The 26,956-nt window shown below is 42.5% G+C and overlaps 2 protein-coding genes across 2 annotated transcripts in view; both read left to right on the forward strand.

Annotated features, from left to right (window-relative positions):
• Positions 1-10,597, forward strand: part of LOC138676289 (transmembrane protein 53-A-like) — a 100,155-nt gene extending 89,558 nt beyond the window's left edge. The window contains exon 4 of the mRNA XM_069765441.1: positions 10,219-10,597. Within this exon, the coding sequence (XP_069621542.1) occupies positions 10,219-10,254 (36 nt within the window). The 3' untranslated portion in view covers positions 10,255-10,597. The remainder of the gene's footprint in view (positions 1-10,218) is intronic.
• Positions 10,598-11,854: 1,257 nt separating this feature from the next.
• Positions 11,855-26,956, forward strand: part of RBM28 (RNA binding motif protein 28) — a 59,633-nt gene continuing 44,531 nt past the window's right edge. Inside the window, exons 1-10 of the mRNA XM_069765434.1 lie at positions 11,855-12,043; positions 14,969-15,127; positions 15,268-15,359; positions 17,896-17,971; positions 18,369-18,461; positions 18,813-18,884; positions 18,990-19,203; positions 20,380-20,552; positions 20,986-21,049; positions 21,445-21,554. Coding sequence (XP_069621535.1) covers positions 11,926-12,043; positions 14,969-15,127; positions 15,268-15,359; positions 17,896-17,971; positions 18,369-18,461; positions 18,813-18,884; positions 18,990-19,203; positions 20,380-20,552; positions 20,986-21,049; positions 21,445-21,554 — 1,171 coding nt within the window. The 5' untranslated portion in view covers positions 11,855-11,925. The remainder of the gene's footprint in view (positions 12,044-14,968; positions 15,128-15,267; positions 15,360-17,895; positions 17,972-18,368; positions 18,462-18,812; positions 18,885-18,989; positions 19,204-20,379; positions 20,553-20,985; positions 21,050-21,444; positions 21,555-26,956) is intronic.

Genomic DNA, 26,956 nt, shown 5'->3' on the forward strand with positions numbered 1-26,956 from the left:
AACTTCCTGATGTGCAGGAGCCATGCACATGGTCAGCTTGGCCCTGTATTGAGGTTTATTCTTGGCCAAAGGTGTAGCATCAATTCCTCTCAATGGAATAGGACACCGCAAAGGCTCCAAGAAAAACCCACAACGTTTAGCATAATCCAAATCCATCAGATTCAGGGCAGCGCCCGAATCCACAAACGCCATGACAGAAAACGACGACAAAGAGCATATCAAGGTAATGGACAGAAGGAATTTGGACTGTACAGTACCAATGACGGCAGACCTAGCGGACCGCTTAGTGCGCTTAGGACAATCAGAAATAGCATGAGTGGAATCACCACAGTAGAAACACAGACCATTCAGACGTCTGTATTCCTGCCGTTCAACTCTAGTCATAGTCCTATCGCACTGCATAGGCTCAGGTTTAACCTCAGGCAGTACCGCCAAATGGTGCACAGATTTACGCTCGCGCAAGCGTCGACCGATCTGAATGGCCAAAGACAAAGACTCATTCAAACCAGCAGGCATAGGAAATCCCACCATGACATCCTTAAGAGCCTCAGAGAGACCCTTTCTGAACAAAGCTGCCAGCGCAGATTCATTCCACTGAGTGAGTACTGACCATTTCCTAAATTTCTGACAATATACTTCTATATCATCCTGACCCTGGCACAAAGCCAGCAAATTTTTCTCAGCCTGATCCACTGAATTAGGCTCATCGTACAGCAATCCGAGCGCCAGGAAAAACGCATCGACACTACTCAATGCAGGGTCTCCTGGCGCAAGAGAAAATGCCCAGTCTTGAGGGTCGCCGTGCTAAAAAGAAATAATAATCAAAACCTGTTGAATAGGATTACCAGAAGAATGAGGTTTCAAGGCCAGAAATAGCTTACAATTATTTTTGAAACTTAGAAACTTAGTTCTATCTCCAAAAAACAAATCAGGAATAGGAATTCTTGGTTCTAACATAGATTTCTGATCAATAGTATCTTGAATTTTTTGTACATTTATAACGAGATTATCCATTGAAGAGCACAGACCCTGAATATCCATGTCCACACCTGTGTCCAGAATCACCCAAATGTCTAGGGGAAAAAAAAAGTGAACACAGAGCAGAAAAAAAAAAAATGATGTCAGAACTTTTTCTTTCCCTCTATTGAGAATCATTAGTTTGGCTCCTTGTACTGTTATGTTTGCTAATGACAGGTGTTATGAAGGCAATCCAGAAACACAGTGTGCTTAGCGATCAGAGCGCATACAGTGATCTGACAAATACCCAAAAATACAAGAACGAGCTCTGAGACGTGGAAACTCTGTAGACTGCACACCTGATCCTATCCTAAACACAACTAAAAGCGGCTGTGGATTGCGCCTAACAACTACCTAGGCAACTCGGCACAGCCTAAGAAACTAGCTAGCCTGAAGATAGAAAAATAGGCCTGACTTGCCCCAGAGAAATTCCCCAAAGGAAAAGGCAGCCCCCCACATATAATGACTGTGAGTAAGATGAAAAGACAAAACGTAGGGATGAAATAGATTCAGCAAAGTGGGGCCCGATATTCTAGGACAGAGCGAGGACAGTAAAGCGAACTTTGCAGTCTACAAAAAACCCTAAAGCAAAACCACGCAAAGGGGGCAAAAAAAAAAACCACCGTGCCGAACTAACGGCACGGCGGTACACCCTTTGCGTCTCAGAGCTTCCAGCAAAACAAAAGACAAGCTGGACAGAAAAAAAGCAACAAAAAAGCAAAAAGCACTTAGCTATACAGAGCAGCAGGTCACAGGAACAATCAGGAGAAGCTCAGATCCAACACTGAAACATTGACAAGGAGCAAGGATAGCAGCATCAGGCGGAGTTAAGTAATGAAGCAGTTAACGAGCTCACCAGAACACCTGAGGGAGGAAGCTCAGAAGCTGCAGTACCACTTGTGACCACAGGAGTGAATTCAGCCACAGAATTCACAACAATCAACATCACGCAATGCCGGATCTCCTGGCGCAAGGGAAAATGCCCAGTCTTGAGGGTCACCACGTAACAAAGAAATAATGATCTTTACTTGTTGAACAGGGTCACCTGAGGAGCGAGGTTTCAAGGCAAGAAACAATTTACAATTATTTTTGAAATTCAAGAACTTAGATCTATCACCAAAAAACAAATCAGGAATTGGAATCCTAGGCTCTGACATCGGATTCTGAACCACAAAATCTTGAATGTTTTGTATCCTTGTACTGAGATTATCCATCCAAGAGGACAGACCTTGAATGTCCATGTTTACACCAGTGTCCTGAACCATCTAGAGGTAAAGGGGAAAATAGAGACAAAACACACTGCAAAGAAAAAAAAATGGTCTCAGAACTTCTCTTATCCCTCTATTGAGATGCATTAGTACTTTGGGCCACCTGTACTGTTATGACCTGGTGGTCAGGACAACAATGGACCTGGTGGTTAAGAGCACACGGAATGACCTGATAGTTACTGATAATAAGGACGAGCTCTGAGACGTGGGAACTCTGCTGACCGCAATCCCTAAACCTATCAAACACACTAGAAATAGCCGTGGATTGCGCCTAACGCTCCCTATGCAACTCGGCATAGCCTAAGAAACTAGCTAGCCCTGAAGATAGAAAAATAAAGCCTACCTTGCCTCAGAGAAATTCCCCAAAGGAAAAGGCAGCCCCCCACATATAATGACTGTGAGTAAAGATGAAAATACAAACACAGAGATGAAATAGATTTAGCAAAGTGAGGCTCGACTTACTGAACAGACCGAGGATAGGAAAGGTTACTTTGCGGTCAGCACAAAAACCTACAAAAAGACCACGCAGAGGGCGCAAAAAGACCCTCCGCACCGACTCACGGTGCGGAGGCCCTCCCTCTGCGTCCCAGAGCTTCCAGCAAGCAAGACAACAAATTAAATAGCAAGCTGGACAGAAAAATAGCAAACCAAAGAAATACAAGCTGGAACTTAGCTTCTGATGGGAAGAGAGGTCACAAGAACGATCCAGGAGTGAACAGACCAATACTGGAACATTGACAGGTGGCATGGAGCAAAGATCTAAGTGGAGTTAAATAGAGCAGCAGCTAACGAATTAACCTCGTCACCTGTGAGACTCAGAAACACCCACCAGAGGAAGTCCATGGACAGAACCAGCCGCAGTACCATTCATGACCATAGGAGGGAGCCCGACAACAGAATTCACAACACACATGCTCTTAATCCTCAGAGAGGAAGATAAACTGAGAGACAAAGAAATAATTGACGATTTAGTCTCTGCTGAAATCCCAAATGAGACAGCAAATCCAAAACTGCTTGAGGCAGTGATGAATATACAGTCTCTTTAACAGATGGTGAGCTGTATTACCTATGACTCCTTTTAGTTCACATAAGAGGAGCAACGTTTTATGCTGATTTAAGGACTGTCAATGGAGTCGTACATCACTCATATAAAAATGCGTGCATTGATCTTCATCTTTTGGAAGACAATTCCCAATTTGAAGATGGTATAACGGATGCAATCGCTTTCCAAATGCCCTACTAACTTCGCAAATTATTTGCTATAATTTGTATATATTGGGAACCATCTAAACCATTGGCATTATGGCAAAAATATAAAACTGAATTTATGGAGGATTACACCAGGAGGTATACTCCAGAAATTGCTGAGCAACTGGCTCTTCATGAGATTAATGAAGTGCTCTTAAGCAATAAAAAATCCTGTGCTGACTACGGATTGCCAACTCCAGTAAATGTTCCAGATGAAATACTGAAGCAATTGAAAGCTATGCTTAATGAAGCTCAGAAATCAGCTTTCGATGCAATTATGCAAGCAATCAATGCTGCATCACAGCCAGACAACACTAGCTCACACTGTTTTTTTTTGGACAGCCCAAGAGGCAGTGGAAAGACATTTTTGTCCAGCTGCTTGCACAAGACACTACAAGCAGAAAATAAGTCTATTTGTTCAGTAGCCTCCACTGGATTGGCGGCTACATTACTACAAAACGGTAGCACCTACCATTCAAAATTTTGCCTTGGAATTACAACAAATGAGACCACAGTGTCAAAAATGAAGCCAACCTCACTTCAAGCAAAAGGAGCTTAGGGAGTCATCTGTCGTTATTTGGGACGAAGTAACAATGACTCCCTGTTTTAATATGAACGATGTGGATAATTTGTTCCAAGACATATGTTGAAAAAAAGACCATTTGGTGGAAAAGTATTCATAAACGGTGGTGACTTTCGTCAAACCCTACCAATAGTGGAAAGTGGAAAAAAAGCCCAAATGGTACAGTCCTCCATTAAATACTCAAAATCCTGGAATCAGTTTTCACGGTTCCGGTTACAACAGAATGTGAGAACGTCTCAGGATGAAGTTGAGTACAACTCATGGTTACTGAAACTTGGCAATGGAGAGTCGTCAAATGCATATGGTCTACCAGAAGACACAACTGAAATCCCGAATTCTTTTATTGAAGAGGGTGATTTAATTACAGCTATTTTTGGCGATTCAATTGAGATTACTGATGCAACGGTAGAAGCAATTGCCAATAAAGCAATTCTTACGCCATTGAATGATGACGTTCACGCCTTGAACGACAAAATTCTTAGTCAAGTTCAAGGTGAACACTCAACATATCACTCTGTCGACACAATTGCGGAAGAGGAGGGTGTGATTCTCACAGATTACCCTGTAGAGTTTTTTTTTAACTCTTTGAATCCCACTGGGATGCCTCCTCATGAACTAAAGCTGAAACCAGGAGTTGTAATTATGTTTACACGTATCTATTGAAATCTATATATATAAAAATGAGTGTGTGTGTATTGGCAACCAATCACTAAGCGTGTGTGTGTGTATCAGCCACGCCCACTCCACATAGCAAACGATCACCTTTCATTTCACCAGAGATGTTTATAAGAGGCTGAGCTGTGATTGGTTGCTATGAGCAACGTTTTCCTCGAAGACAGTTGTGGTAACTGAGGCCTATTATTCTTATCATTTCTTTGGTGTTATTGTCGTTTTGTAAAGCTGGAAATAACATAATTTATTACCGTGCCGACACAGACCACCCTCTGCCACAGAATGCAGGGGGAGCCCAGTATCACACAAGATAGGATTAGATACACAGCTCAGCATTCAGTAACACAGGATAAGGTTAGATACATGGCTCAGCAGACAGTATCACACAGGATAGGATTAGATACACGGCTCAGCAGACTGTATCACACAGGATAGGATTAGATACACAGCTGAGCACACAGTATCACAGGATAGGATTAGATACACGGCTCAGCAGGCAGTATCACATAGGATAGGATTCGATACACGGTTCAGCAGGCAGTATCACACAGGATAGGATTAGATACATGGCTCAGCAGACTATCGCACAGGATAGGATTAGATACACAGCTCAGCAAACAGTAACACACAATAGGATTACACGGCTCAGCAGACAGTATCACACAGGATAGGATTAGATACACAGCTCAGCAGACTTTCACACAGGATAGGATTAGATACCTGGCTCAACAGACAGTATCACACAGGATAGGATTAGGTACACAGCTCAGCAGACAGTGTCACACAGGATAGGATTAGGTACACGGCTTAGCAGACTATCACAGGAGAGGATTAGATACATGGCTCAGCAGACAGTATCAAACAGGATATGATTAGATACACGGCTCAGCAGACTGTATCATACAGGATGGGATTAGATACATGGCTCAATAGACTATCACAGAGGATAGGATTAGATACACAGCTCAGCAGACAGTATCACACAGGATAGGATTAGATACATGGCTCAGCAGACAGTATGACACAGGCCAGGATTAGATACACGGCTCAGCACACAGTATCACACAGGATAGGATTAGATACACGGCTCAGCAGACTGTATCATACAGGATGGGATTAGATACATGGCTCAATAGACTATCACAGAGGATAGGATTAGAGACACAGCTCAGCAGACTAACACACAGGACAGGATTAGATACACAGCTCAGCAGACAGTATCACACAGGATAGGATTTTATACACAGCTCAGCAGTCAGTATCACACAGGATAGGATTAGATACACAGCTCATCACACAGTATCAGACAGGACAGGATTAGAGACATGGCTCAGCAGACAGTAACACAGGATAGGATTAGGTACACAGCTCAGCAGACAGTATCACACAGAACAGAATTAGATACACAGCTCAGCAGGCGGTATCACACAAGATAGGATTAGATACACAGCTCAGCAACAGGATGTGCCAAAGGAGAGGACCTTTTAATTTAAAGAATTCCACTCATTCCATCTGATTTGCCTTTTGATTTTAAATGCCTAGTTTCCAGTTTGACTGATATTTGCAATGTCCATTAACAAGGCTCAGGGACAGTCCTTGAAAGTAGTTTACGTGGCCTGTTCAAGAGTTGGAACTGCCAAAAATCTGTTAATCTTTGCACCGGAAGGAAAAACCAAAAATGTTGTTTATCCAAAAGGCTCTTGAATGAGTTGAAAATAAAATACTATCAATACTTAGGTAATCGTTTAGTTAATTTGTGTTGCAAATCTGTAGTGTTGAGTATATGATGTGAAATGTTTTTATGCGCAATATAATCATTGTAATTTGTTATAACTAACCACAGTTAGTTACTATGCCCAGGCAACGCCGGACTCTTCAGCTAGTTATATAATAAAATTGAGGTAGCAGAATAAGTGTTTATAATATTAATATATAGAGTTAGCAACACATATGATAATACAAGTGAATAGAAGACTATATTGAAACAAAGATAATATTATATATCCACATTGCACAACAGGCACAAATCACAAGGGAGATGGTGAAGGCGCACCGCACCCATCTAGCATTTGGCATAAACACGCGTCGGGTGTGGTGGGACTTCACCATATCACCTGTGATTTATGCCTCTTGTGCAATGTGGACATATAATATTATCTTTGTTTCCATATAGTCTTCTATTCACTTATTATCATATGTGTATCTCTTATAGCGCCATTTATTCCATAGTACTTAACATGTGAAGATGAGTATGCATAATAAAAACAAGTACAATAATGTTAACCCCTTAACGACCGCCGATACGCCTTTTAACGGCGGCAGTTAAGGGTATTTAAACCACAGCGCCGCTTTTTAACAGCACTGAGATTTAAGTGTATAGCGCCCCCCAGAGTCGGAATTTCTCTGAGGTCTTGGATACCGGGGGTAGCTGAGACCTCAAAGAACATGATTCGGGTCCGTTTTTACCGACCCCAGTGTTGCAATCGCCGTTATTAACGGTATAACGGCAACCGCAAAAAATTCAGATTTTCCATTTAATTTATCCTCTGATGTGATCGCAAATCAGAGGAAAGAGAAATAGGGTCCCTCGATTACCCCCCAGTACCTCTGGTGTCCAGACATTCCCCCATGAAGTCCCCCAGGCTGCCGGTGTTTTCTTCCGGGAGAATATGGTGGGTGCATGCGCAGTTCGCCCGCCGAGATCTGCCGGCCAGCACCCGGCAACAATAGGAAAGTTTTCCTCTTGGTTCATTTCTCCTGTTACCCTTGGGAAAATAAATATTTGGGGGTGAAAAGATTTTTGTGGGAAAAATATGATTTTTTATTTTCACGGTTCTACGTTATAAACTTCTGTGAAGCACTTGGGGGTTCAAAGTGCTCACCACACAGCTAGATAAGTTCCTTGAGGGGTCTAGTTTCCAAAATGGGGTCACTTGTGTTTCTTTCACTGTTTAGGCACATCAGGGGCTCTCCAAACGCGACATGGCGTCCGATTTCAATTTCCGCCAATTTTGCATTGAAAAAGTCAAACGGCGCTCCTTCCCTTCCGAGCTCTGCCGGCCACTTATGGGGTATCGGCGTTGTCAAGAGAAATTGCACAACAACTTTTGTGGTTCAATTTCTCTTTTAACACTTGTAAAAATAAAAAAAAATTTCTGAAGTAAAATATTTGTGAAAAAAAAAGTTAAATGTTCATTTCTTCCTTCCACATTGCTTCAGTTCCTGTGAAGCACGTAAAGGGTTAATAAACTTCTTGAATGTGGTTTTGAGCACATTGAGGGGTGCAATTTTTAGAATAGTGTCACTTTTGGGTATTTTCTGTCATGTACACCCCTCAAAGTGACTTCAAATGTGATGTGGTCCCTAAAATGGTTTTGTAAATTTTGTTGTAACAATGAGAAATCCCTGGTCAACTTCCTAACCCAAAAAAATTTTGATTCCAAAATTGTGCTGATGTAAAGTAGTTTGAAAATTGCAAAAATCTCAAAATTTTCGCCATATTTGTGTTTTTTATCATAAATAAAGGCAAGTCCTATCGAAGAAATGTTAACGCTAACATGAAGTACAATGTGTCACAAAAAAACATTCTCAGAATCAGTGGGATCTGTTGAAGCGTTCCAGAGTTATAACCACATAAAGTGGCAGTGGTCACAATTGTAAAAATTGGCCCGGTCATTAAGCAGCAAATTGGCTCTGTCACTAAGGGGTTTAACAATACATGTCCCCAAACTGGTACAGGAGCAGAGGACCCTGCCCATGAGGGCTCCATGTCAACAAGGGATGGGTGAGGATACAGTAGGTGAGGGTAGAGATGGACTTGCAGCAGTATGGAGGAACGAGGGTTACTGCAGGTTGTAGGTTTGTCGGAAGAGGTGAGTCTTCCTCCAGGTTCCTTTTGAAGGTTTCCACAGTAGGTGAGAGTCTGATATGTTGGGGTAAAGAGTTCCAGAGTAGGGGGGATGTGGGAAGAGGAGAGTAGAGAAGGAGATCTTGTGAGAATTGGAGGTTGAATGCAGGTACCTTACATATTAATATTATAACCACTTATACTACTACCTCCATTTTATTATATTTATTATTTAAGTGCAATAGATATACCCTTAAGGGCTTCACTTTTGGACGTTTCCACTATGGTTCTACTCTTGCTAAGGTGATTTCTGCCATTTCTTGATTACCTGAGGTGCGCTACTATTTCTGTTTATATAATCTTTGTGTGTTTTAATTTATTAAGAATGAATATTTAGTGGATTTTATTAGCTTTCTATTGTTTTATTTTTGGTGTTTCTGATAATGGTGTATATAAGCCCCCCTATATAGATTATGAATATACAGTTAGGTCCATATATATTTGGACAGAGACAACATTTTTCTAATTTTGGTTATAGACATTACCACAATGAATTTTAAACTAAACAATTCAGATGCAGTTGAAGTTCAGACTTTCAGCTTTCATTTGAGGGTATCCACATTAAAATTGGAGGAAGGGTTTAGGAGTTTCAGCTCCTTAACATGTGCCACCCTGTTTTTAAAGGGACCAAAAGTAATTGGACAATTGACTCCAAGGCTATTTCATGGACAGGTGTGGGCAATCCCTTCGTTATGTCATTCTCAATTAAGCAGATAAAAGGCCTGGAGTTGATTTGAGGTGTGTGGTTTGCATTTGGAAGGTTTTGCTGTGAAGTAAACATGCGGTCAAAGGAGCTCTCCATGCAGGTGAAACAAGCCATCCTTAAAGGGACTCTGTCACCTGAATTTGGAGGGAACAATCTTCAGCCATATGGGCGGGGTTTTGGGGTGTTTGATTCACCCTTTCCTTACCCGCTGGCTGCAATATTGGATTGAAGTTCATTCTCTGTCCTCTGTTGTACATGCCTGCACAAGGCAATCTTGCGGAAGCGGAAGTCCGAGGTTGTGGGAGAACTGTATGCCCCACAGCAGAAACCGGCGGGCAGGAGATTCCATATCTTCTGTACACAATTACACCCTAAGGCACAGCAGCAGATTAAAGTCTGGAATCAACACGAGAAGGGACACCTGTAAAAAAACTTGAGTTGCCTGCCATGCGGGTAGTGTCTGTTACACCTGGTCTGGTCTCTGTACCTGTGCATGGTCCTCGTCGGGACTCCCACTCTGTGCTGACTCCACGCTGTCAGGATGCAGCTTCTGCCTCTCCTGCTTCCTGGCATGCTGCCAGCAGGTTCTCAGGCAGAGTGCTTAGGCCACGAGCGCGCTCGCTCCCGATCTCTTAAAGAGACAGCGCGCATTTTAAAAAATATGCTTCTGGCCAATGGCGTGTTGTTCAATGCTATTTCTAGCTCCTCCACCATAGGGACAAGTATCTACGGTTGCTTCTTCCCGTTTCTGTCAGCATGTGCTTCTGTTTTTGAAAGTTCTCTGCCAGTGCTCTGCTAATATTCTCTGTTTCCACAGATCATCAGCTATCAGTTACCCGGCTATCTTGGATGACGTTCGCTCTGTCTACGCCAGTTCCGTCTCGTCCCACCAATCTGCCATCCTCATCTCCGGACAACGCCAGTACCGCTGGAACCAGCTTCTACCTGTACACCCGGTTCCACCTGGTTAGCTCCACGTCTCCCGCTAACCCTGATTGTCCGTTTGTCCCGCTGGGACAGCTACCACGAGTCCGGGGTCTAACTGGAGGTAGTACTCGTGTCCTCCAGGCATTCCATTCTGACCCTGTTCGAGGAGACTTACCACGGGTGTCTGGGACTCACGTAGTCACGCCTCCTTCGGAGCCCCCGGAGTGTGGCCCACGTTAAACCTTAATAAAAACTAATGTGAACTTCAACTTCTGTGTCTCCGTTTCCATTTGTTACAGTGTCAACCTAAAAGGACAGATTAAGAAAGAACCTTGTGTGAAGCCTCAGGCAGCAAGGGACAGAGAACACAGTGCAGTAAATTAGGCTTCCAACCCCACCTGGCTAGGGGGATTCCAAATCGCTTCCATGCTGCCCGGATTCCAAAGATCACCTGTAACCTGTACCAGGACTTCACCAGTAAAAGGTAAAGAGACTGCAACCTTGTGTCCTCCAACTCTTTCCTGCACTTCACCATCTTTCCCTCTTACCAACCACATCGGGAGCCCTGGGGACTAAGCTCTGCCTGTTGGGAGCTATACCAACTTTGCTGCAACTCCATCAGCCACTAGTGGACCCCCCTTAAGCAATGTCGGCCATTCCTGGCCAAATACCACAGGTGGCGTCACGAACATTACTACATTAAACTTTATTCCCATTTCCATTAATCCCCATTTACTGGACGCCCAGGGCTATGGACCGGGTCACTGCCACAGTGACCACCCCTTTAAGGACAACCAAATCCGGTACTGCGTATCCCACGGTCCTAGCGGGCGCTCCAGACGTGTAAAAGTCGGGCGCACCCGATTCTTGAAGCACACACTTAATGAATTGAGGCCATTTGACGAGTGGTGCGCCTCTCGGTGCCCCACGCCAGATACCTTACCCCATAATCCCACTGGTGTAGCTTTCTGCCATAACTGGACTAAACGAGCTGTGACATCGTACCCCCTGATGCGCCCGTTTTGATGGAGCTGAAACAACGTGAAAACACCAAAAGGGACAATTTTTGCGAAACTCCACATTATGCAAAAAAATGTGTTTAGTTTCAAAACAATTTACACCAGAATTCGGTGACATTTTGGTTTGATGAATTGGGGCAGGGGTGTTTATGGGTGTTCTCCTACTGACACGAATTATCCCAGTGAAAAACATCTCAGCCAGTTCTATCCAAATGGCTGATAACACAACTGGGTAAAGTGGGTATTCTGGGAAACAGCTAAATACCCTAAACTGATAGAGAAACTGTATAGCCAGTTCTCCTGTTTGTGCCGGAACTGCTTCTATTATTGGTTGCACACTGACACTTCCCTAATGGCCCAGCACAAGTGCAGCATCAAATCTTACAGAAAGGGGCATTTCCGGTTGGTTTATGCCGTACATTCAGCGAGAGCCGTGCTGCTTTCAAAGATGCACAAGCTCGCGGGTCCGGAACTAATGCACCGGGCGACACCGGCAGGGGACTGATTACTGACACGGACTTCCGGGCAATATGGCGGCGCCCAGGTGAAGCGTGGTTATTGCTGAAGTGTGCGCGGTGATGGCAGGGCTTACGTTATTTATCCGGGGTCTCCCGGAAAATGCCACCAATGAGCGGCTAGAGCAGATCTTCAGTGACAGAGGACCCCTGCGGCAGAGCTTCGTGGTGCGGGAGAAAGGTAATAATAGCTGGCGGTGTGCGGCAGAATGCACGGTGTGTAGGGGGTCCGTGTATGCTTGTACAGGTGCTGCCTGAGACTGAGGGCCGCCTGAGGGCCTACATATGTTAGGCTGGCTGTACACGTTACATGGCTGTTGGCCCAATGAAGATTCCAATGACCTCCATAGCTTCCATGGACGAGCACTCACTCGCTCGAACACTCTTTGTGAGAGCTGTTGATTGACGTGTCGGCCGGGGGCTTATCTCAGCAATCCGAATTATGACCAGCGCCATCAGCATATCTCCTGACCATTGGTTGGCTGTCGGCTGACCCTGTCGATATTGGCGGGCTCAAACAATAATAGTCGGTTTACATATGGTGCCGGGCCAGTAGTATGATTGATTTGTGTGGCCCGGTTAATCCAAGCTTTTGGCATTCTCTCAACGTTTTCACCCAGCTCCCACAAAGCAGGGGCTGGAGTAAGATGCTAGCTGCACGCCACTTGGCCGGTGCTCCGGAGTCACGCTGAGGCTTATGTGCGTCTTCGTGTATCAGAAGCGTCCGATTTCAGCACACATAAGCAAGGCCAGTGTGAACAATGGTGGTTTTGATGTATTGGGCCCCAAGAAGTTTTCTTCCAATAGATATGATGTATCTGAATGTGATAAATGTGCTATGAGTGGGGGTCCCAGATATAGGGCAAACAGTTGTCACCTATTAGTAGACAGGAGATGATACTGTGAGTAAACACCGGGTTTTTTTCTTTTCCTATCTACTGTACAATAATGACAACATGTAGTTATCACGAAATCTAACATCGTTCCCCAACATCCCTACTGCCAACACATGCTTCCATATAGTGGCCTTCCGAAATTGCTGAACAATCCTTCTTTACAGCCAGACATATAATCATATAATTGAATTTGTATGACTGCCACTTTAAAGAGGTCTTCAGTACGTTACAAATATTGCTGAAGAGTGGGGAATTATCTAAAAGAAAGGGATAACGATTACGTTCCTGTTGTCAGCTACCACTTCACAACATTACTTTAGTGGTCTTTTGCCGTTCTGCAAATGTCTTTTCCATCACTTATGTGACTGCTGCATCCAACTACTGGGACCAGCAGCCAAGTGTCATATGTGTAAATATCACCACTGTGGCCAGTGACTAATTGTGTGCGTAATGTTTTTTTTTATTTTTTATTTTATAATCTTTATCTTTAGGCAAATTTTGTAAAAATCCCCAACATGCCTCTAAGGGATCATCTTTCTTTTTTTTTTTTTTTTTTTTTTTAATAAATAATTGGTGTCAGTGCATCTCTTGATCACCTACTTAAATTGCTGCAAAGCTCCATCAAAGGCTGCTTTTATTTTTTACACTGCTCCATACCGCACAGCTCTGCACTTTTAAGAACTGCTGTGCTTGCAATTGAAGCTCAGTGCTTTTCTGAAACGACTGATTGGTAGTGGTGCCAAGAGTCCGACACCCAAAAATCTGAAACTTGTGGCCTATCCTAACAATGTGTCCTTAGCTTAGAGTAACTGGGAAAATCTACTTTAGAGCGACTTTTTCAACACATTTTGAAACGTGTTAAAAAAAAAGGTCTGGTGTCTGCAGGTTCTGTATATGCAGTTTTTTGTCAGACTGTTTCCTTTGCGGAGTAGTTGTTTTTTTTATCAGAACTGTCACTTGATGGCAAGAATAGTGCAGAATACAGTGATGTTTGTACCTTTTACAACAGTTGAAGCCGGTAATGAACATCAGACTGTACTCACTATAGGTTGAAAAATGATAAAACCTACAGCTTATGGGTCAGGAGTGGACCAGCTAACTACTTAAAATCACCTGTGGCTTTTGGGAGTGGGAGTGCACATGTTCAAAAAGGCTTAATACAAATAGAGAACAAGACCAGCACATCCAAGCTAGTGTGAACAGGCGCCAACCACAAAAAAAAACTATAAGCTGAAAAAACTATATAGGTTGCACCTCTATTTACCATTATTTTCTATGGCAGTAATGCATTTTCAATGTTCTAGAGTAATCCTTCCTGGTAAATAATGGTCTAACCTTTATCCTGACCCATAAATTGTAGTGTTTTTTGCCCAGGAGAGGTGACAAAACAGGACAGGGACCCAATTATGAAGGACACCTTGATGTGGCAATTGGACTTACATACATTGGCCAATTTATGCGCGAAGTACCTTCCTTTTTTCATAGCAATTTTTGCAGATAAATATTTCATGTGTACATTATATAGCGCTTTTTTTCCTATTTTCTGTGGCAGTAATGCATTTTCAGTGTTCTAGAGTAATCATTCTTGGTAAACAATGATGCAACCATTATCGGTTTTCAACTTGCCGTATATATATATTTTTTTGGTTGGCGCCTGTTCACACTAGCTTGGGTGTTCTGGTCTTGTTCTCTATTTGTACTCACTATAGCTTAGCTGTTAGCTCCTTCGTGGCCTGATATAAACATTGAGCAGACCCTCACTGCACAGCTACATTCAGCGTGTAGCTGCCACTGCCGAGTACTACAGATCATTTTGTATTCTATTGAGCAGGAGGTGTTCTGTAATATTCAGCAGTGACCGCTACACATTGCACAGAGCTGTTCTTTGCCACTTCTTCCGGTGTTTCCATCAGGCCACAACCATAGCTAATTACAGCTGATTGGTCCTAGTAATGAGTTTCAGATGCTCACTGATACAATATTTATCACCTATCTTAACGATAGGCCCTCAATAAATTTGATTGGATAACCTCCTACGGTCTATTTCATAGGAGCATAGTGTGAGTGCTTTTCTTCGCCCTCATTACGACCACAAATCCTGGCATGGCTGCATGTTTCATAATCTGAACTAACAGCATTTTATGTCCTAATGATTCACTGGGCTGGCTTTAATCACTGAGGATGGTAAAATATGTTCACTTTACTTGCAGGGGTAGAAAAATGTCGTGGTCTTGGCTATGTCACATTTTCTATGTTGGAGGATGCACAGAGAGCAATGAAGGAAATAAAGGAGTACGATGGAAAGAAAATCGAAGTGATGGTGGCCAAGAAAAAGTTACGTGATAAAGATAAAAAGCAGAAAACTAAAGGTACTACCAATGTTTGTTTATAGAGCCATAAAAGTCATATGTTTACCCATACCTGAAAAATTCTGCGAGTACAGTAAAATAAGAAATGCCCATTTTTTTTGGTTGTGTGACTTGAACCTATATACATTTATATGTTTTAGAAACAACTGAGAATGCAAAACAAAGCAAACCCAAAGATGTAAAAGTCCCACCCAAAAAAGCCAGACTGATCATCCGCAATCTGAGCTTTAAGGTAAAGTATTAAGTAGATGGCGGTGATTGTAAGGAGCCATGCTGTGATAGAAGTAGAAATAAGTCTATACCTGATCTTCAGGTGACTGATCACCAACTATAGGAAGTTGTAATGACTTTTTGCTTTCAGCCTACAAAAAGTAATACGTTATTTTGGGCCTCAAGCACTAGGAGTTTGTCTTCTATGAGCTCTTTATCCCTTCAATACCTGGATATCTGAGGAATACAATAGATTAGAACTTTACTGAAAGCATTTTACCAAACAAGACATAACCCATATTCATATAGGATCCCCACTAGATGGACATAATATGAACTGGTACAATACAATGAAGTTTTATAATCCTAGGTGAATAATGTAAATTATTTTTCCTTTAAGTGAAGAAATAAATGGGTTGTCTGGGTTTGAAAGCAAAGTTTGCAGTCACTTCACATGACTGCAGACCTCTCTGCACGCTGTCTCAATTCCCACTTATTGCTGACATGAGTGAGCAGTCACGTGACTGTATGTATGCTGTTTGCTTCCACTCTTTTGAGATAAGCTGAATGAGACTAGTTGGCACTAGTGATAATAATCTTTTATTTTATATAGCGACAACATATTCCGCAGCGCTTTACAGTTTGCACACATTATCATCACTGTCCCCAATGGGGCTCGCAATCTATCAGTATGTCTCTGGAATGATGAGTGAACGTGCTTGGATAATTTGTTCGAGTCCTCGCGGCTGCATGATTCGCTGCTGTTCAGTAGCCACAACACATGCGGGGATTACTTGTTTGTTAGGCATTCCCAGCATGTTTGTGGCTGAATAATAGCCTTAAAACATGCTTCTGCAAGGACTCAAACATATTATTCAAGCACTCCCAAAATGCCAAATAACACATTATCTAAGCATTTTCACTCATCGCTAGTTGGCATGTGACCTCTCACTCAGTCTGACAGTGCTGGGGAATCGAGACAGCGTGGTTTGCACGCTGTCGCTGATCAGAAGTCTCCAGTCATGCCGAGTGACAACAGACTTGGCTCTCAAAACTGGACAACCCCTTTAATACTAATGAAAATCTAACTAGCCTACATTGCAAAATTGTGCCTTAGGATACTTGTTACAATATGACATTATATGGACATATTGATGTAAAAATGAAAATCCTATAACTGTCTGATTGCAGGAAGGGAAAATAGGGTCAAGTAGTGATATTCTGTTGGATTTCCTACTGATCCCCGTGTGCATGGCCACTATAGTCGGGTGATATGTCCTCACTCATGCATTTTTAAAAAGAAAAAATATAGTATAATATATATTATATAATATAAAAAAAAATATAATTTTAGAAAACATTTCGAGTTCATAGAACTTGTCATCGATGTGAAAGTTCTTTTAAGGCCTACACTGGCTTGTTCCTTTAAGGATCAATGGTTGTCCAAAATCCTTTTTTAAAGGGAACCTGTCACCTGAATTTGGCGGGACTGGTTTTGGGTCATATGGGCGGAGTTTTTGGGTGTTTGATTCACCCTTTCCTTACCTGCTGGCTGCAATATTGGATTGAAGTTCATTCTCTGTCCTCCGTAGTACACACCTGCGCAAAGTAATCTTACCTTGCACAGGCGTGTACTATGGAGGACAGAGAATGAACTTCTATCCAATATTTCGGCCAGCATGCAGCCAGCAGGTAAGGAAAGGGTGAATCAAACACCCGAAAACTCCGCCCATATGACCCAAAACTGGTCCCGCCAAATTCAGGTGACAGGTTCCCTTTAACAGCTCCACTGTCCACCATAAAATAAATGGTGTACTTGGTACCTCTTCCAATCACTGTGGTGTGTTCACCTGTTACCTTATCTTGTGAGTGCTGTAGTGAGTATGTCCAATCCGATGAAGTAGTAAAGGCTGCAGAGATCGCGTGACATAATAATGTCACGAGACCTCAGGGGGGTCAGAAGGTAATAGCCCAGCGATCTGAGGAATGGCACCAGTGCGGGAGGTGAGTATATATTTTTTTTATTTTCTGATGGGCAGTGGTGCTGATAATACGAAGTTGTCCAGTAGTGGACAATCCATTTAAGAATAATTTTTAGTTTCTAACCATTATTGTGATGTCATTTTGTGTGAGCATATAAAGTTATTGATAACCCATTTCATGGCGATCACCATGTGCTGTCAATGATCTCCTGGTCACAGAAGTAGAGGTTCTTAGTGCACATGTTCACAGACATCAGTCCTATTCACAATCTAGGGAAGAATTTTGTCTCCATAACAATGTGGTTGCCGTTTTAATATATTTATAGTGATTATGTCCCTAGAGAAAATGAGCTAGTTAAATGTATTTAGGAATTAACTTATCATGAAACATTTTTTTATTGATTTTTTTTTTTATTTTTTCTATTCCTGAAGAACTCTCTTAGAATGTAAACTTTAGATCTGTGCTCACTCACTACTAAATCACACCTCAGGTGGTCAGTTAACATTTTCGTGTGCTCTTTTTCTGTCCACATACAATCTATTGTGCTGACTGTCCTTTATTATTTCCCATAACAGTGCTCTGAAGAAGATCTCAAAACACATTTTTCCACTTTTGGGTCTGTGATGGAGGTCAGCATCCCCAAAAAACCAGGTTGGATTTATTTTTGAATACGGTTGAAAAAAAATAAAAAGTGTTTTTGTATAGCGGGGTCTGGAGTAAAAGCTGTCAAAGGTGTACGGCCTCCTTAAGTGATTTCTCTTCGTTCCAGCAGTTTCTCCTAGCTCCTTTATTCTGATGCTTTACGTACAGTGGACTGCTGGGGATGTTGGTAAATCTTTGTAATCTAACATTTTTCTCTCCATTTTCCATATCCCATTATTCAGCCTTTGCTCTGTCAGGAACCTTTACGACATGCACACAACAGGAATTATACAATCCGCTGTCTTGAGGGTCTCGTTGTATATCTTGAAAAGCAATATTAGCCTCAGCAATATTCTCATTGGTTTAATTACCATATCACTCGTAATGAAGGTTCTTTGTCCAACAGATGGGAAGATGCGAGGATTTGCTTTTGTGCAGTTTAAGAACATGCTAGAAGCCAGCAAAGCCTTAAAAGGGACAAATATGAAGAGTATAAAAGGTGAGAAGACTTGCAAACATAATGGATGTGCCTGTTTAAATGCTTTTTTGGGGTGTAAAATTAAAGATGCTCTCATTACATTTGGGAAATCAGACTTCGTGCTGCACATTGACAGTATCGCTTGTCTTTGTAAACCTGACCCTTGATAGAAGTGTTGCAGTATTATCAAAGGATAATGTATGGGAGTAGAATAATTGTGGTCATAATGCAATTAAAAAACACCCCCCCCCAAAAAAAACAAACAAAAAACAGTCACATCAATTGATAGGATGGTATGAAGCATTTTAAGACAGACAATGTTTCAGTGGTGAAATGCACTTGAACCTATTTTATTTTTTTTTTCTTCCATAGATCGAACTGTTGCTGTTGATTGGGCTGTTGCTAAGGATAAATACACTGCAACTCAGGGATCATCAGTCAGGGGTGAGTAACCATTGTTATCTGGGTGACTTTTCCAGGTTTTGATGCAAACGATATGCTAGCTTTAACCAAGTAAGGTGTACTATGGTCTTCTCACATTGTTTCCAGAAACCAAGGAAAGTGGCCAGAAGGAACAGATCAAGGATTCATCAGATGATGAAGAGTCATCGGATGATGAAGCTGCAACTCCAATAAAAGGTGGAGATGAAGGGGAGGAGGATGATGTTAGTGACGATGTCGAGGAAGACTCAAGTGAAAATGACACAGAAGAATCTGACGATGAGAAGGAAACATCACAACAGAAAACTAAAGGCAATAAAATGTAAGTAATGGGTCAGTGCTATGAAGAAAGTGGATTATCCAATTTCCTCTTAGGATTCAGTTACCCTTACCTCACCTATACTGTTTGCTTTTCCTTACATTTAATTTGTCCCACTAAAAAAGTATTACATTGAGTGGTAAAATGATAAGAACCAGCATACTGAGGCTTCTGTTTAACCAGTATCTGGAACATAATTGTGGAGGTTATGGTGGATGAGAATAGGAGTATTTAGCACTGTTGCTTTTATTTCTCCTACGCCTCATTGGGGGGACACAGGACCATGGGTGTTATGCTGCTGCCAGTAGGAGCACACTAAGTTAACACAGAAAGATTAACTCTTCCTCTGCAGTATACACCCCTTCACTGGCCAGGATTCAAACCAGTTCTTGCTTAGTGTCTGTAGGAGGCACTAGGGTCTGTTTTCAGACCCCAACTTTCTTATTTTAATTTGAAAAATTTTAATTTTCTGTAAATTTTTTATTTTTTACTTAACTGAGTGAAGGGGGCGACGGAATCCTTTTATAGGGTCCGCTCTCCCCCGAACCATCAACAGGTGAGCACGGCGAGTATACCTCCCTGTCCCTCTCCTGCGAAGTCTGGGGCACGCCTAACCTTACTGGGGCGACGGTTCCTTTTATAACCCAATTTCCCCCCCCCCCCCCCACAAGACGGCGAGCACATAGAGCAAGGCTCTCATGTTCCTCTCCGGGGCCCGACACCTGAGGCAAGGCCCACATCGGGTGGCGTCACAGCCCCATGACTAAAGCCCCCCTTGGGGGACAGAGGAAGATGGATGGCACAGGTGCATGGATTCGGCACCTTCACATGACAGGAGGCCAGCGATTTACCAGCGGCACTGTGAGTACATACCGCGCTCCCATCTGCGGCAGATGTGCGGTCCGAGTCCCTGGGGAGAGGCTCCGTCGGCCGGGTGTCGGCAACGTTCTGTTGCGGCCGCCGCCGCGCATCGCCGGCAGGGCCCAAAAATTTAGTTCCCGACTTTCACCTGGACTAAACCGCAGCTCCGCCCCCTTTTCCCGGCGCTTCTCGTCTGGGATGAGAGGCGCCCCTGCAAATCTCGGGGGCCTTTAGCACTGTTGTTTTTTTTGTTTTTTTTTAACTGTGTGCAGTTAATGGGCTTACTTCTGTATGCGTGCCTGGTTCTGTGATTTATAGGCCTACTAAGAAACCTCAGACTACTAAAGGCAGAGTGAAGGATGACCATGATGATGACCAGGAGGAGGAAAGTGATGAGGATGAAGAGGATGATGATGTTTCTGAAGACTCTGGTCAGGAGAGTGACATAGAAGATGAGTCAGAAAACTCTGAATCTGAGAGTGAAAAGAAAGGTACACCATGATAACGAAGGGGGCGTCCCGAAACAATAGTTTTCAGTTTGCCAGGAGATAAAGCCACTAATTATGGCTGAATTTGTTAGCTACAAGTGCTTGTATGAAGTGTGCATCTTTTTACTTCTGATTTATGCAGTCAGAGTGTAGCAATTAAAGCACTGGGAATGAAGTCTAACTACGCTGCTCCATTAGCAAGCGTCTTTTATTACTGTGAGCTCCTCTGTATTAATAATGGCATTTTATTCCCCTGATGTTTGTTATGTCTGCACTTTGGGCAATAACACATACACTACCCAGAGGTGTCTGATGATGAAAACACTATAACAGGCGTTACACTTGTCTTTGTAGAGTTTGCTAAAATGATTTTTTTTATTATATCATAGTTTATTAAAGTGACCAGCTACAACATGTTTTTTAATTTGTATTTTAGTCAAAACTAAAGTGAAGAAACGATTACCGTCAGACGTTGGCGAAGGAAAAACATTGTTCATAAGGTGAAGCTTTAGCTCTATACAACTCGCTTTGTAAAAAGCATAATGTAAAACACACACATTCCAGCTCTGTCAGCACCGAAAAGCTGAAAAATAACCCTCCAGCAGCTCATCAATGAGATGTGCACTAGCAGAGAAGCCAGCATTACGTGTTTGCCCATTCTAGTCCTTCATTGCATGATCTAGCACAACAGGGCTTAGCAATTAATTCTTATTAAGCAAATCTGACCGTATCTTCTATTTTGACACTTATTTATGTGTTTGTTCTTGAAATATAGTATGTGTGTTTATGTATAGCTATCTATATTACCTTTAGAGATCTTGAACATAACTATAAAAGTAATGGTAGATTTGTATATACAGTTATTTATTTTTTTTTAAAAATTTGTGTGCTGTAGAAATTTGTCATTTAACTCCGAAGAAGATGATATAGAAGAGTTGTTGCTGAGATATGGCGAGATTAAACATGTCCGGATAGTGTTACATCCTGATACAGAGCACTCTAAAGGTGAGCCCGACATTGTGCCAAAGGACTTCTGATAAACCCAAAAATGAGGAGCAATTCTGTTTGGTAAAATATATAAATTGTATAGTAATCACTTATAGCAAACTTGTAAGTAAGATTTTTCTACATTAAGGAAGAAATCTAGTACGGACAGTGGTTAAAGAAAACCTTTTCTGTTTCTTGTATTTTTTATTATATAATTTTATTCTATAGTTTGTAGTCTACATAGCATAAATCCTATAATAAAGGAAAAAGGAAAAAAAAACCCAATGCTATAAAATACTTTACATAGGGTAAAAAAAACAAAACAGTAATTTGAGTAAGCGGCATTGCGGCTGGAGAGGACATACAACAAATAGTGGCTGAAAAAGTGTATTAGTTCTGTAAATATGTCATATACCACAAACATGGTGCTAATATGTAGCAATTATATGCCACTCATGTAGTTAATGTAATACGTGATTATGAGAATCATAGGGGGCATATAGCTGAGACGAGAATTAGCCCCTTTCCGACATCGGGCGTTAATAGCATGCCAATGTCGGACTCCTCCCTGTTTGGTGCGGGCTCCAGCGCTGAGCCCGCACCTGTCTGTTCACATGACAGCTGATTATATACAGCTGACATTTCGCCGCAACAGCCGCGGGTGGAATCGGAATCGCCCGGTGGTCGGCACTCATAGCAAGTGAGCATTTCTCCTACATACAGGCGATCTGATCATCGCTTGTATGTAGCAGAGCGGATTGGACAGCAGGCAAGATGTAAATATATATATATATATATATATATATATATATATATATATATATATATATATATATATATATATATATATATATATATATATATATATATATATATATATATGTATGTGTATATACAGTTAGGGCCAGAAATATTTGGACAGTGACACAAGTTTTGTTATTTTAGCTGTTTACAAAAACATGTTCAGAAATACAATTATTTATATAATATGGGCTGAAAGTGCACACTCCCAGCTGCAATATGATAGTTTCCACATCCAAATCGGAGAAAGGGTTTAGGAATCATAGCTCTGTAATGCATAGCGTCCTCTTTTTCAAGGGACCAAAAGTAATTGGACAATGGACTCTAAGGGCTGCAATTAACTCTGAAGGCGTCTCCCTCGTTAACCTGTAATCAATGAAGTAGTTAAAAGGTCAGGGGTGGATTCCAGGTGTGTGGTTTTGCATTTGGAAGCTGTTGCTGTGAGCAGACAGCATGCGGTCAAAGGAACTCTCAATTGAGGTGAAGCAGAACATCCTGAGGCTGAAAAAAAAGAAAAAATCCATCAGAGAGATAGCAGACATGCTTGGAGTAGCAAAATCAACAGTTGGGTACATTCTGAGAAAAAAGGAATTGACTGGTGAGCTTGGGAACTCAAAAAGGCCTGGGCGTCCACGGATGACAACAGTGGTGGATGATCGCCGCATACTTAATTTGGTGAAGAAGAACCCATTCACAACATCAACTGAAGTCCAGAACACTCTCAGTGAAGTAGGTGTATCTGTCTCTAAGTCAACAGTAAAGAGAAGACTCCATGACAGTAAATACAAAGGGTTCACATCTAGATGCAAACCATTCATCAATACCAAAAATAGACAGGCCAGAGTTAAATTTGCAGAAAAACACCTCAAGAAGCCAGCTCAGTTCTGGAAAAGTATTCTATGAACAGATGAGACAAAGATCAACCTGTACCAGAATGATGGGAAGAAAAAAGTTTGGAGAAGAAAGGGAACGGCACATGATCCAAGGCACACCACATCCTCTGTAAAACATGGTGGAGGCAACGTGATGGCATGGGCATGCATGGCTTTCAATGGCACTGGGTCACTTGTGTTTATTGATGACATAAGAGCAGACAAGAGTAGCCGGATGAATTCTGAAGTGTACCGGGATATACTTTCAGCCCAGATTCAGCCAAATGCTGCAAAGTTGATTGGACGGCGCTTCATAGTACAGATGGACAATGACCCCAAGCATACAGCCAAAGCTACCCAGGAGTTCATGAGTGCCAAAAAGTGGCACATTCTGCAATGGCCAAGTCAATCTCCAGATCTAAACCCAATTGAGCATGCATTTCACTTGCTCAAATCCAGACTTAAGACGGAAAGACCCACAAACAAGCAAGACCTGAAGGCTGCGGCTGTAAAGGCCTGGCAAAGCATTAAGAAGGAGGAAACCCAGCGTTTGGTGATGTCCATGGGTTCCAGACTTAAGGCAGTGATTGCCTCCAAAGGATTTGCAACAAAATATTGAAAATAAAAATATTTTGTTTGGGTTATGTTTATTTGTCCAATTACTTTTGACCTCCTAAAATGTGGAGTGTTTGTAAAGAAATGTGTACAATTCCTACATTTTCTATCAGATATTTTTGTTCAACCCTTCAAATTAAACGTTACAATCTGCACTTGAATTCTGTTGTAGAGGTTTCATTTCAAATCCAATGTGGTGGCATGCAGAGCCCAACTCGCGAAAATTGTGTCACTGTCCAAATATTTCTGGCCCTAACTGTATGTATATGTTCAAATCACCCCTCTTTTGCACCATTCAAAATAAAACAATAATAAAAAAACTCATATTTGGTATCGCTGCGTTCAGAATCACCCCATCTATCAAGCATTAAAAATAATTAATTCATAATTAATTAATAAATTTGATCGGTAAACGGCGTAACGAGAAAAAAATTAAACGCCTGAATTACGTTTTTTTTTTTTTGGGTCACCGCAACATTGGATTCAAATGCAATATTGAGCTATCCAAAGATCGTATCTGAACCAAAATGGTGTCGTTAAAAACGTCAGCTCGACATGCAAAAAAATAAGCCCTCACCCATCCCGATATCACGAAAAATGGAGACGCTACGGGTATCGGAAAATGGCACAATTTATTTTTATTTATTTTTTTTAACATACTTTGGATTTTTTTTTTCACCACTTAAATAAAAAAAGAACCTAGACATGTTTAGTGTCTATGAACTCGTAATAACCTGGAAAATCATAATGGCAGGTCAGTTTTAGCATTTAGTGAACATGGTAAAAAAACCAAAAAGCAACTGTGGAATTGTACTTTTTTTAGCAATTTCCCTGCAGTTGTAATTTTGTTCCAGTTTTCCAGTACACGATATGGTATAACCAATGGTGTTCTTCAAAAGTACAACTTGTCCCACAAAAAAACAAGCCCTCACACGGCTATATTGAAAGAAAAATAAAAAAAAGTTATGGCTCTGGGAAGGAGGGGAGCGAAAAACGGAAATGCAAAAACAAAAATACTTTTGGTCGTTAAGAGATTAATAACACCCTGCATAATGTAGTTCATATAAATCAAAGTTGCTGCTGTATTAATCAAAGATTTTGATTTCTGAGAAGAAATAAGTTTGATATGTAAAGGTATATAGATGTGAAAAGTGTATCGATTAGTGATGAGTGAGTGTTTTCCCAAGCACACTCGGGTGACCTCCGAGTATTTGTTAGTGTTCGGAGATTGTTTTCATCGCCCCAGCTGAATGATTTACAGCTATTAGCCAGCCTGATTACATGCGGGGATTCCCTAGTAACCAGGCAACCCCCACATGTACTCAGCCTGGCTAGTAGCTGTAAATCATTCAGCTGCCGTGATGAAAACCAAAACTCTGAACACTAACAAATACTCGGAGATCACCTGAGCGTGCTCAGGAAAACCCGAGCAACGAGTACACTCGCTCATCACTAGTATCGATCCATTGCTCTCCTACTGTAATACTGCTAGACCCGATGTGTCTTTCTGCACAACCTTAATCAGGTTACATGCCTCTTGCTCTCTCTGATTTATTTTTAACAGATTTTTATTTTATGTATAAATAAAGCTTTATATTTATAGTGTTAATTTTTAATTTCTCCTACGCCTCATTGGGGGACACAGGACCATGGGTGTTATGCTGTTTGCCACTAGGAGGACACTAAGTGAACAAAAAGAATTAACTCCTGCTCTGCAGTATACACCACTTGACTGGCCAGTAATGACCCAGTTCTTGCTTAGTGTCTGTAGGATGCACTTGGGTCTGTTCTCAGACCCCAACGTTTTTTATTTTATTTTTATTTTTCTGTAAATTTTTTTAATTTTTAATTAACTGAGTGAAGGGGGCGACGGATTCCTTTCAGGGTCCGCTCTCTCCCGAACTATCAACAGTCGAGCATGGCGTGTATACCTCCCCGTACCTCTCCTGCGACGTTTGGGGCACGCCTAATCTACGCTAGGGTAACGATTCCTATACGGTCCCAATCTCCCCCCTGTAAGATGGCGAGCCCATAGAGTATACCTCTTATGTGCATCTCCCGGGCTCCACTACACTCAAGCCCTCAGCTTGGTGTCGTGTAGTCCCCACAGTAGCCATAAGCCCCCTGCGGCAGGCACAGCTGTAAGTCCCCTGAGAAGGCAAGCACACATTAGGATGCTCTCCATCCCCCGGCATAGGGAGGATAGATTGAGCTGGAGGTGGCTCCTCCTTGGTGAGTACTACTCTTCCTCACGCTGCTGGCGTGGGAAGATGCGGTCCGGGTCCCTGGGGAGAGGTACCGCTAGCTAGATTCCAGCAGCAATCATTAGGCGCGGTGTCGCGGCTGCCGGCGCGCTCTGCCGGCTCCACTAATTTAGTCCCTGGCTTCTTCAGCCGGACTAGGCTGCAATTCAAAAATCCCGCCCACCGCCGGAGCCCCGTCCACTACCCAGGCGCTTCTCGCTCTGAACGAGAAGAGCCCTGCAAATCTCGGGCGCCATCTTGGGACTCCACTGCTGCAGGGAAATACAGCCGAAAATGCTACTTCCCTCTCTACCTCCCTGGGGAAACCAGCACAGGATCGTGGGTAAGCTGCTCCATTCCGTAGGGAAAAGCTTAAGCCTTCTCTGCACCCATAGCCCTGTTATTAGCAGCTTACTGGAGAATAGACATACACTATGTCTCAATCTAAGGAGGCTAAAAGGGGCAATAAAAAGCACAATGTGTTTTTTACCTCATGTGCCACGTGTCCACAATACCCCCTTGTGCCAGAACTGCGACCCGACCTGTGCGCAGCCGCCTTCTGACTCCACCCCCAAAGTCTCCATCGACCGCGTCGAGCCTAACCCTCCTGAGTGGGCCGCGTCCTTGTCATGCTCAATGGATTCCTTGGTCAAGGCATTGGACTCTTTCCGAGGGTCCTCCTTAAGCCAGAACTCACCTCCGTCGGCTGCAACGGAATCTGGCACCGGTGCGGGGCCGTCCGACCACAGGGGGCGTACTGAGACTGGAATCTCGGGGTGCCAGAAAAAGAACCCTTCCCTCATCTCCTGTCTATGCTCGAGCTTCAGTATCTGTCAGCTCATCTTCTCGCTCCCCCTCCCCTGAGGGTCAAAGCGTACCTGACTCAGAA

Source organism: Ranitomeya imitator, chromosome 4, assembly GCF_032444005.1.
Source record: "Ranitomeya imitator isolate aRanImi1 chromosome 4, aRanImi1.pri, whole genome shotgun sequence".
NCBI classification, from domain to species: domain Eukaryota; kingdom Metazoa; phylum Chordata; class Amphibia; order Anura; family Dendrobatidae; genus Ranitomeya; species Ranitomeya imitator.